This window comes from Pleurodeles waltl, chromosome 9 (assembly GCF_031143425.1).
Source record: "Pleurodeles waltl isolate 20211129_DDA chromosome 9, aPleWal1.hap1.20221129, whole genome shotgun sequence".
Taxonomy (NCBI): Eukaryota; Metazoa; Chordata; class Amphibia; order Caudata; family Salamandridae; genus Pleurodeles; species Pleurodeles waltl.
In genome coordinates this window covers 383292166-383304634 of record NC_090448.1, presented here as the reverse complement: position 1 = coordinate 383304634, position 12469 = coordinate 383292166, and the positions used below count along the sequence as shown (strand labels likewise).

Genomic DNA, 12469 nt, shown 5'->3' with positions numbered 1-12469 from the left:
ATGGATGCCCGGTTGCATTTTGGTTGGATTTGAATGTATGGTTGAATTAAGTGTTAATGGATGGATGTACGATGGGCAACTAGATGGGCAAACAAATGAGCATGAAGCTAAATGAGTTGAGTGAAATCAGTGATTACATGGATAGCATGAAAATAATGTGAAATTAGGACTGTCTAGAGAATGTGAAATGTTAGGGGAGATGGGAGTAAAATGGGTGATGGGTATTTGGCAGGTGGTAGAGCAGCACATGAAAGTGCCAGGTGACATAGGGAGCAGCTGCAGGACCTTCAGGTGTCACTCTGTTTTTTGCCCCACGTTTGCAGCTGGACCTGATGCCTATTATACAGATTATGTGGCCACGCGCTGGTACCGGGCCCCGGAGCTGCTTGTTGGGGACACACAGTATGGACCCCCTGTGGATGTCTGGGCCATTGGCTGTGTACTTGCAGAGCTGATCTCTGGGAACCCTCTGTGGCCAGGACGCTCAGATGTGGACCAGCTCTACCTCATCAGAAAAACTCTAGGTAAGCAGCTAAGTATCCTTCTCTGCTCATCTGGCAGAGGTTAGGATCTGGAAGAAACATTACATTGTATTTTAAATTGTATTTCTAAAGTGTAACACTCTGATAACACAAAAGCACTTCGGAGCATGCTAAAAAAATGTGTCTAGAAGTTTATGAAATGCATATTTATAATCACCAAACCGAGACCCCTTTACTTACTGATAAAGTTGTATTGAATGAAAACAAAAACGAAGTGATAGTGAGGGGTGGAAGAACAAAGGAGTGTAGGGGGTAAGACCAAAAGTACTTCTGAGGCAATATGGAGAGACAGCGCTGGAAATATGAAGGGATGATGAGAAGGTAAAGATATAACATGCAGGCTGACAGGCATAGTGACCGAGGTAGAGAAGGAAGGCACAATGAGGAGAAGAAGATAGATGCCTGGAGAAGGTAATCGGATAATTGGTAAGTGGTTAGAGGGATTTTTCTTATTCTGATGGAGAGCTATATTGGAGTATGATGCAAAGATAAGGGCATATGGGGGACGGAAGATCTTGATGGAAGTGTGAAGGATTGAACTCTGGACATGTTGCCACTCAAACCAAAGCAAATGCTGACTGGTTGAAGGATCCCTGCGTTCGATGGCATATGTGGCTGTGGATACACATGCTCAGCATACTCCTGCTATCTAATATTGGGTCTGGAGTTGTGCAAGTTGTTTTTCTTCAAAGAAGTCTTTCGAATCACAAGGTTGAGTGATTCCTCCTCTTGGTGATATTGCGCATGTGCATCAACTCCATTGTTAGAATGTTTTCTCTTCGACGTCGGGTTCAGACATGTGTGCCTCTGCTCTGTGTCTTCGATTCCATTTAATATGGTTCTATCCTTTTGTTACTGCTTCAACAGTATTGTTTTGATCGCACTTTTCCATTCCTGTGCTACCTGTGAATTTTTTTGGTTCACGCTTCGACAGACTGCCTTTTGGGGGTGTTGCTGCCCATCTCGGAGCTACTTTTCCCGTTTCTCTGGCATTAACGAAAATGTTCTTCTGATGGAACATGCACCCTTTTGTTTTTGTCCACCTTGCCATGCAAAATATCCACACACCGACCAACACCTCGTGTGCAACCTCTCCCTTTTGCCAGACCATCGCGAGGCCGACCCCGATGCTTGCAAGGCGTTCAGGTCAAAAAAGACTCTTCAGGACTGGAGGTCTCAAAAACTTGAAATGGCCCAGAAAGCATCTGACGACACCCTGGATCTCTTTGGGGAAGAGTATGGCCTGGAGGAGCCAGCTGCTGAGTCGGAAGAAGCCTTCTCCATCAAAGACAGCTCCGACTGATGTGGAGCTGGGTATCGAAATGCAGGACTTAACTTCTGTCCAGTGCACGAGTACTGTAGCCTCTGCTCCACCACTGAAGCCCTCCAAAAAGTCCTCACTACTGCTTTCAGAGGTCGCCAGACCACCACTGCCTCCAGTTCATGGTCAGTTCCAAAAAAACTGTCTCTGCCACCCAGATTTCTGGCCTGGAGCTGAAGATTGCCATGAAGGCCTCGACCTAAGGCTTATCGGACCTAGTAATCATTTCAGTATAAATCCGAACCTCGGCACCGACCCGTCAGCTGCCTCCTTCTACCTCGGTATCAACGAAGCTTCATAAGCTCAAGTCTTCTTTACCGAAAGCCTCACAGCCAAAAGACTTCAGTCCATCTTTGACCGCTCCCTCACCTTCCAAGCCAATCCTCAAGAAAATGGACACTAGGCAGAGAAAACTTTACATTCAAAATGGGACTGGTCCCATTATTGCAACTCTTTTCTCTCCTACACTTCCAAAGAAGAAGTTAACGTCTGAAGAGCCCTTGGACATACCTGTCCCTCCAGGAAAGAAGACTAAGGACACAGCCAGCAGCCCGACCTATCATCCTTCTCCTCCTCCTCCTTCCCTTCCTCACACTCCACACCACAATTCCCTATACATGGTGCACTTGATGATTCTCCTTAAGGGTCTCCACACTTACACTGGGGCTTGGAGGACGATTGGATGACACTGACCCATGGGATGCTTACAATCCGGATCCCACTACTCGAATGATCTGGATCCAGCTCATCCCTTCCCTCCTGAAGATTCCACCTTATACCAACAGGTTATCTCCAGAGTGGCAGTGTTCCATAATGTAGAGCTTCCTAAGGAACTCATAGAGCAGGACTTCCTATTTGACACCCTTTCGGAAGACCATAGGGACACCCAATTCCTCCCCATGCTTCCTGGCATGATGAGACACGCTGAGGATATATTCAAGGAGCCAGTCCTTGCTAGGGTTATCACCTCCCGGGTGAATGAGAAATACACAGTAGCGCCTGCAGATCCTCTCTTTATTAGAAGGCAAGCTCCACCTGACTCCATTGTTGCCACCACTGCCCGCAAACAAGCTAATAGTCAGGCCACTGGGGAATCTCCTTCTCATGAAAAAGAGAGCAAGCACATCAATACTGCACGGAAGAGGGTGGCGGCACAGGCCGCAAACCATTGGCACATTGCTAATTTGCAGGCCCTCTTGGCCCGATATAATAGGCACATTGGGATGTGATGGAGGAACATTTGCAGTACCTCCCAGAAAAACACTGCAAGAGGGGCCAACAATTTGTCACTGAAGGACAGATTAACACCAATAACTCCATTAACTCCATACAGTGCTCCCTTGACACAGCAGATTCAGCAGTCAGGGGTATTAACACCAGCATCCTCCTAAGAAGGCACTCATGGGTAGGGTGTTCTGGGTTCAAACCAAAGGTCCAGCAGGCAATTCTAAATATGCCTTTTGATAAGGAGCACCTATTTGGACCACAGCTAGATACAACATTAGACAAAATGGAAAAAAAACACCAATACAGCCAAGGTCATTGGTTCATTACAAACTTCCTCTTACCAGGGCTCCTTTCCTTCCCCAAGCTATAGAGGAACATACAAGTCCTCCTCCACATCCCCAAAAAAGCAACCCCGGTCACCCTACACCAGAAGTTATTTTAGAGGTTCCTTTAGAGGTGAAAACAGCAAAGGTAGGGGAAAGGGTGCCACAACCCACAGATCAACATCCACTGCAAAGTAGTGACTACCTACACCTTCCCCTGACCACACAACACCTGTTGGGGGGGGAAACTCCAGCTCTTCCTCCCAGTCTGGAACACCATTGCCACAGACCAGTGGGTATTAACCATTATCCAACATGGCTATTGTCTGAACCTCATTACTACAACACCAACACCCCCAACTCCCCCCTCACACCCACAGTCTATCACAGGAACACCTATCACATCTCAAGCTAGAGGTCCAAGCGCTTCTCCTCAAGGGGACCATAGAACCTGTTTCTCTACAATACCAAGGTTCGGGAGTATACTCCCTATACTTCTTGATTCCCCCAAAAAGCACAGGTCTCTCAGCCAATATAAGAACTCAATCCTCTAAACAAGTACGTCCTTTCAGAACACTTCCATATAGTCACTCTATAAGATGTCCTTCCCCTTCTACAGCAAGATGACTTTGACTACTCTAGATCTCAAAGGTGCCTATTTCCACATACCAATAAATCCTGCCCAGCACAAATACCTAAGATTTATTGTAGTAGGAACATCTTACCAATTCAACATCCTTCCTTTCGGGGTGACTACTGCACCAGAGGTTTTCACAAAATACCTAGCGGTGGTCGCAGCACATCTGTGAAGATGTAACATCCATGTATTCCCCTACCTGGACGATTGGCTGATCAAAGCCAGCACACATCTCCAGTGCCAACTGCACACTCAGATGACAATAGATCTTTTTCACAGCTTTGGCTTCACCATCAACATACCGAAGTCTCACCTACAACTATTCCATGTCCACCCATACTTTGGAGCAATCCTAAGCACACAGCTAGGATTAGTTTACCCCAATCCCGCTCAAATTCAGAATTTCCAAGAAACTGTGCCCCATTTCCAATCAAACCAAACACTCACAGTAATGAAAGTTATTGGCCTGTTGGGATTGATGGCATCTTCATTACCATAGATCTCCACGCACGTCTACATATGCGACCATTGTAACAATGTCTAGCCCGCCAGTAGTCTCAATCACAGTGTCACCTGGAAGATCTAGTGTTGATAGACCGTCATACTCATAGTTCTCTGCAAGTTTGGAACACCAACAATCTGTTAATGGGCAGCCTTTTTTGGCCACCGTTCCTCACATCAGAGTGACCATAGACGTGTCACAGACTGGTTGGAGTGCTCACCTACAAGACCTAACAGTTCACTGTCTTTGGGATGCCAGACATCAGTCTTTACACATAAACTACCTGGAGCTTCAGGTGGTATACCTAGCACTAAAAAGCTTTCCTTCCTCTCCTGTCTCACAAGGTTGTCCTAGTCCGGACGGACAATATGACAGCCATGTATTAGTTACAAAAACCGGGGGACATGACCTTCACACCTGTCTCAGACCATATGGAAGTGTGCTATTCACCACAACATTCACCTGTTGGCAGATTATCTCATAGCAACGGACAACAACTTTGCAGACTTGCTCAGGAGGATACAGCAGCAAGTCCACGATGGGAACTCCACCCACAAGTCCTCCACTCATACGTCTAAAAGTGCGGTTTCCTTTGGATAGACCTCTTTGCAACACCAGAAAGCCCAAAATTCCCAAACGTTGCCTCCAGGTACCCTCACCCCACTATTCAAAGTGTGGATGAATTGTGGATGAATTGGTCACGGTTATTTGCCTACTCTTTTCTGCCTCTACCTCTCATTCCATTTCTGGTTCGGAAGTTCAGGCAGACGTCTCTCACCATGATCCTTGTAGCCCCAAACGGGGCACGTCAGCCCTGGTTCACAACTCTTCTAGATCTCTCAGCAGTCTTTCACAAGAAGCTCCTTGACAGGCCCCAAGACTCTCAACCTTGCAATTTGGCTCATGAGGTCAAAGAGCTTGGCTACTTGAATTCACAAGAATTTATGGACGTTCTCAAGGAAGCACGTAAACTTATTATTAGCGCATGGTATGCACCAATGGAAACATTTTGTTTGCTACTGCCATCCCAAAGGGATTGATCGTCTAAAAAGCCAACCGTGCAGGACATTGTCTGTTACCTGCTTCATTTGCAGAAATCAAATTTAGCTTACACTTCCATACGCTTACACCTAGAGGCAATAGCTGCCTACCCTAAGAATAGACTGCATCTCTCATTGTTCAAAATTCCAGTTACTAAATCTTTCATGAAAAGACTCAAACAAAGTTATTCCACCTCAGGTTCCTCCAGCACCCTCCTGGAACCTTAACAATGTCCTTACTAGACTCATGGGCCCCCCATTTGAGCCTCTTCACTCATGCCCACTTCTATTTCTGTCATGTAAGGTAGCATTCTTAGTCGCCATTACCTCACTCAGGCATGTTGGCGAGCTCCAGGCTCTTACCCTAGAAGAACCTATTTTCCAAATAAATAGAGACATAATGGTTCTTCCTACTAGTCCTAAATTCCAAATCAAGGTGGTTTCACAGTTTCACCTCAATCAGTCCTTTGAGCTCCCTGTCTTTTTCTCGCAACCAGATTCTGTTGCAGAAAGAGCTCTCCATACCTCAGATGTCAAGAGAGTGCACATGTTCTACATAGATAGAACTAAACCTTTTAGAAAAACAAAACAACTCTTTGTAGTCTTTTCTCCACCTCACAAAGGCAACCCTATGTCCAAATGGATAGTCAAATGTATTCAAATTTGCTACATTAAGGCCAAAAGACCTTTACTTCTTTCTCCCAGAGCACACTCCATTCGTTAAAGGAAGCTACTATGGCCTTTCTTGGAAATATTCCCATAGCTGACATTTGTAAGGTAGCCTTATGGCCTATACCGCACCTTAACAAAGCACTACTTTGTGGATTTTTTAGCACGCCAACAGGCCATTGTAGGTCAGGTAGTGCTACGTACCCTATTTCAGAGTACCACAACTCCCACATGCTAGTCACTGTTTCTCAGGAGGGACTGCCTTACAGTCTATGCATACCATGTGTATCTACAGCCACACATGCCATCAAACAGATTATGGGGGTCATTACAACATTGGTGGTAAATGCCGCTTACTGCCGTGCAGAAGACCGCCAACACACCGCCGTGGAATTCCACCACAGCCATTATGACCCACAGCTCGGAATTCGCCAAAATCCAGACACCCACACAAGTCCGCTACACCAAAGGTCAGTGATAAACTGGCAATAATAAAATCTCCACCGTCACGCCAACAGGAATAGGCCCACACTATCACGACCCACGAATCCACGCGGCGGTCTTTCAACCGCGGTATTCCATTGGCGGTACACACTGCCGCGCTCAAAATACACACACATTTACAAAACACAACCACATTGGACAATTCCAAATACACACTCCTGATACACATACACACACCACTCCCAAACATCCAATACATATAAAACACACACCCACATCACCCACAAACCCTTACGACTAGAAATTGAGACGAAGGCCAGAGAGACAGCACAGCAAAGACAACACCACCATACAGAGGCACACAACACCATCACACACATCCACGCACAAAACAGCACACACCCCTAAACATCACCCCACACATCACAACACACACCACCTCACACATCACCCACACCACCCCATGGCACCGCAAAGACAACCCAGGTTTTCTGAGGAGGAGCTCAGGGTCATGATGGAGGAAATCATCCGGGTAGAGCCACAGCTATTCGGATCACAGGTGCAGCACACCACCATAGCTAGGAAGATGGAGCTATGGCGCAGAATCGTGGACAGGGCCAACGCAGTGGGACAACACCCAAGAACACTGGATGACATCAGGAAGAGGTGGAATGACCTACGGGGGAAGGTACGTTCCGTGGTCTCAAGACACCACATCGCAGTTCAGAGGACTGGCGGCGGACCCCAGAACTAACAACATGGGAGGAGCAGGTCTGGGCTATACTGCATCCTGAGGGCCTTGCAGGAGTAGCTGGAGGAATGGACTCTGGTAAGTTAAAGCTTTAACTACTTCATCCCCCACCCTACCTGCATGCTATCACATACCCCCACCCTCGCCCCCAGCACTCCAACTCCTCACATATGTCCCACTATCACAAACCACACATCCCAACACCAAGCCCTGCATGCAACAACAAAGCATGGACACCCATCACCAATGCATGGCCACTGCACATACCCACACACACCCCTAAACAATTATCACACAAGGTCCTACACAGGAATGCAAGCACTGGGGTACAGGGTCACCCCCCATTGCACACAATGGCACACACAGATGCAATAATCATGCCTTTACACCCCTGCAGGACCCCTACCCAACGTCACCGGACAGGAGGTTCCAGACATGTCCACTCCCCCCACAGAAGAGGCCCACAGTGATAACAGCATCTCTGTCCAACTGGATCTAAATGACCAGCCCGGCCCAACTGGGACCTCGGGACAGTCGGTTCCCCTCACACTGGCACAAGCCACAACAGAGCCTCCCCCCTCTGGAAACACCAGCACAGCACCCACCCACCGGGCCCTTACCTCTGTCCTCAGGGCACGTCAAGCAGCAGTGTGTCCACCACTACAGGGAACCCAGGCTAACCCACCAGCCCAACAACAGCAGGGACCTGGGGGCAGTGGCAGGGGGCACACAGTTCAGGGGACAGATGCCCAGGACCACAGGGGAACTGGGAGGGCTGCTGTGCGACAGGGGGAGGACAGGCCCAGGGAACCCACTCTCCACGAGGCCCTCTCCAACATCATGGGAGCCTACCACCATTCCCAGGAGACGATAGCAACGGTACTGGTCAAGTTTCAGGAGACCCAGCGGCTGCAGGAGGAACAGTATTTGGGGTTCAGGGAGGAACTAAAATCCATCAATACCACCCTGGGCACCATTGTAGGGGTGCTGAAGGAACTTGTGAACACCAGGAGGGACACTGTGGCACAACAAGGGGCCCCTGACACTAGCCTGGACGATGAACTGCCCACCTCCTCCGCCGACGCTAGTGGACAGGAGGCACCGCCACAGGACCACGACACCAGTACCCCACCCCCTTCAGATGGAGAACCACCCCGCAAACGGTCCCTGAGATCTAGGACAAAGACAGAGAACAATTCCAAGACCCCCGCCAAGAAATGAGACCACCCTGATTGTCATCCTTTTGTCCCACTTTGTCATCCTGTCCATCCATCAACTGCCCCAACTCCACTTCCTATGCCCCTTTGGACAATGCACCTGTGAGACTAATAGACTGGACTCTGCCATGGACATTCCTCCACCATCACCCCTGACCATTTTACAACCCCCTCCAATATTTAGCACTTAAATAAACAACCTTAAATCACAAAACTATCTGGAGTCTGTCTGTGCTTTCGAAAATGTGTATTTGCAATAACTGAGGAAAAATGCAATATCCATTGTATTGTCAACATACCTATGTCACACAGCTCTAGTCCATGAGGAAACAAAGCAGATGTCACACAGTGGGACCCACATCTGTGAAATTGAAAGGGAAAGTGACAACTCAGGGTCCATACACTGGGTGAAAGTGACAGACAGATGAGAGGTAGAACAAGTGTATCAGATGTAGCAGGCAGTGATGTCTTCTTACCTGTATCTCACTGGAAGTATTGATGAATCACCGTGTTTCTGTTGTCGATATCCTCTTCTTCTGCTTTCTCGTCTTCACTGTCCACAGGCTCCACAGCTGCCACAAGACCTCCATCTGGACCATCCTCCTGCAGAAAAGGCACCTGTCGTCGCAAAGCCAAGTTGTGAAGCATACAGCAGGCCACGATGATCTGGCACACCTTCTTTGGTGAGTAGAATAGGGAACCACCTGTCATATGGAGGCACCTAAATCTGGCCTTCAGGAGGCCGAAGGTCCTCTCTATAACCCTCCTAGTTCGCCCATGGGCCTCATTGTAGCATTCCTCTGCCCTTGCCCTGAGATTTCGCACTGGGGTCAGTAGCCATGACAGGTTGGGGTACCCAGAGTCACCTGCAAATGTCGAGGGACAACTGTTAGACACACACTAACTCTTAGGGACAACCCCAGGCCCAGACACCTAGTCACACTGTATAGGGTCCATGTCCTCACCTAATAGCCACACACGGTGCCTCTGGAGTTGCCACATCACATAAGGGATGCTGCTATTCTTCAGAATGTAAGCGTCATGCACTGAGCCAGGAAACATGGCATTCACATGGGAGATGCACTGGTTGGCCAAACACACCATCTGCACATTCATTGAATGGTAACTCTTCCGGTTTCTGTACACCTGTTCACTCCCACGGGGGGGGCCAAGGCCACATGTGTCCCATCAATGGCACCAGTGATATTGGGGATATGTCCCAGGGCATAGAAGTTACCTTTCACTGTAGGCAAATCCTCCACCTGAGGGAACACGATGTAGCTGCGCATGTGTTTCAGCAGGGCAGACAACACGTTGGAGAACATAGGCTGGGACATCCCTGATTTTATGGCCACTGTCGTCTGAAAAGACCCACTTCCCAGGAAATGGAGTACAGACAGCACCTGCACTTGAGGGGGTATTCCTGTGGGATGGCGGGTAGCTGACATCAGGTCCTGCTCCAACTGGGCACACAGTTCCTGGATTGTGGCACGGTCCAGTCTGTAGGTGACAATTACATGTCGCTCTTCCATTGTCGACAGGTCCACCAGCGGTCTTTACACCGGAGGATGCCGCCATCTCCTCACCTGCCCCAGTGGGCGTTCTCAATGGATGAAAACAGCGAGCAAAGGGTGAGCCAACACTGAGGTACGAAAACACAACTTTATTGCACACATTTTTCAATCCGCTATGTCCCTGTCTTAATGTGTATGCAAGGCCTAGATATGTGTGACGCATTTAAAATTAATGCCCTGTGGCCCCCTGAAATGGCGGCTGCCTGACCTGTAATGTGGGACAAGGTGATATGAGGTAACTGCGCTGGCGTTGTACACCGTCGCGGTAGGCAATCAAAGAACATGGCGCAATCCTGCATTGGTTAACATTGGACCCTATGGGTCCCAGGAGCCAATGACGATGTACGCCGGCGGTGACGGTACGCACCGCCGCGGACGTCACCGCCATTTTCTCTCTGTTCACTCACTTGATACCTGATCTTCGACAGGAGAGGACCTACACTGCAAGTACTGCTGTGACTTCAGTCTGGAAGAGACAATGGCTCATGTGTCTGGGGAAAGGGCCCCTGCCTTCACCAGGGAGGAGTTGGAGAAACTAGTGGATGGGGTCCTCCCCCAGTACACGCTACTCTACTGTCCTCCAGACAAACAGGTAAGTACACTGTGAGCATGATGGATGGGCAATGCCTGTGTGGAGTGGTGTGGATGGAAGATGGGGGGGGGAGAATGAGGCGTGCATGAAACGACGGTGAGTGGATGCGCGTCATGGCAAGGGTGGGAACGTGGGCCAATGACTGTGACGGTCGGGACGGTTAATGTTGTACCTTTTCCCCTGTACTATTCCTGTAGGTCAGCGCCCACCAGAAGAAAGGATATTTGGCATGCCATCGCCAAGGAAGTCCGGACCCTGAGGTTCCACCACAGACGGAGCACCCACTGCCAGAAAAGATGGGAGGACATTCGCCGCTGGAGCAAGAAGACGGCGGAGGCCCAGCTGGGGATGGCCTCCCAACATGGGAGGGGTGCCCGTCGCACCATGACCCCCCTGATGTTCCGGATCCTGGCGGTGGCGTATCCGGAGTTAGATGGGCGCTTGAGAGCATCACAGCTGCCACAAGGGGGTGAGTACACCCTCATTCAGCTGAATCAGCGCGCATTACGAAGTGCCTGGGTGGGGGAGGTGGGCTGTGGGTTCCCCTAGGCAAGGGCGACTTTAGTAGGCAAGGTCCCTTCGTAAGGCAGGCCATGTGGAACCCCACCCCACCAGTGTTCAGAGCCAACTACACCTAGTCAGGCTCCTGTGACTTCCATGTGTGCAGCAATCGGGCATAGGCCTTGTACCCCATTTCCCTGGGATTAATTAGGGACCTCTAAGTGCACGGCGTAGTGCAGAGGGCTTCTGTGTCTGTAGTGTCCGCCAACGGTAGCGGTACTGCATGCACTCAACATGTCTTTCTTCTGTCTTCCCCCCCCTTTTTTTGGTCTCCCTGTTTTTGTGTGCAATAGCATCATCAGGCGGAGGAGCAGTGGCACTGGAGCAGGAGGGAGCTGCATCCCACATGGCCCTGGAGGGCGAGACAATGGAGTCTGAAGGCACCAGTGGGACGGAGGACAAGGCGAGCTCCACGGCAGGGACAGGAGCTAAGACCAGCAACATGGACTCCTCCTCTGATGGGAGCTCCCTTGCGGTGGCGGGCCCCTCTGTGCCCCCCGCATCTACCTGTACAGCCGCCACCCCCCTACCCACACTGCCCTCCCAGCAACCCCTCACCGTGTGCCCTGTGGCCGCTCGCCCAGGAGGGTGGGCATCTCCTTCGCCCCAGGCACCTCATCCCCTGCCCCTGTCAGCCCTGCTGCCCTCAGTGAGGAGGCCATTGACCTCCTCAGATCCCTCACTGTTGGGCAGTCTACCATTCTGAATGCCATCCAGGGTGTAGAGAGGCAGTTGCAACAGACGAATGCATACCTGGAGGGCATTCATTCTAGTCAGGCAGCCCAACACCGAGCTTTTCAGACTCTGGCCTCAGCACTGATGGCAGCCATTGTCCCTGTGTCCAGCCTCCCCCTCCAACTTCCTCCACCCGGACCCAAACCCCTGTACCTCAGCCTATCCCAAGCACACCATCAGACCAGCATGCACACACCTCAACACACAAGGGAAGCTCTGGCAAACGTAAGCACCACACATCCCACAGGCACTCACACAAGCATCATACCCATGCAGACATACCAACATCCACTGCCACCACTGTGTCCCCCCTCCTACTCGTCTCCCTCCTCCC

At 50.0% G+C, this 12469-nt stretch overlaps 1 protein-coding gene across 4 annotated transcripts in view; it reads left to right on the top strand.

The window, feature by feature from the left end:
- The window catches only part of LOC138259341 (cyclin-dependent kinase-like 1), a 231599-nt gene that overhangs the window by 98458 nt on the left and 120672 nt on the right, over positions 1 to 12469 (top strand). For all 4 annotated transcript variants that reach the window (XM_069206992.1, XM_069206991.1, XM_069206990.1 and 1 more), the window contains exon 6: positions 324 to 524. In XM_069206992.1, coding sequence (XP_069063093.1) covers positions 324 to 524 — 201 coding nt within the window. The remainder of the gene's footprint in view (positions 1 to 323; positions 525 to 12469) is intronic.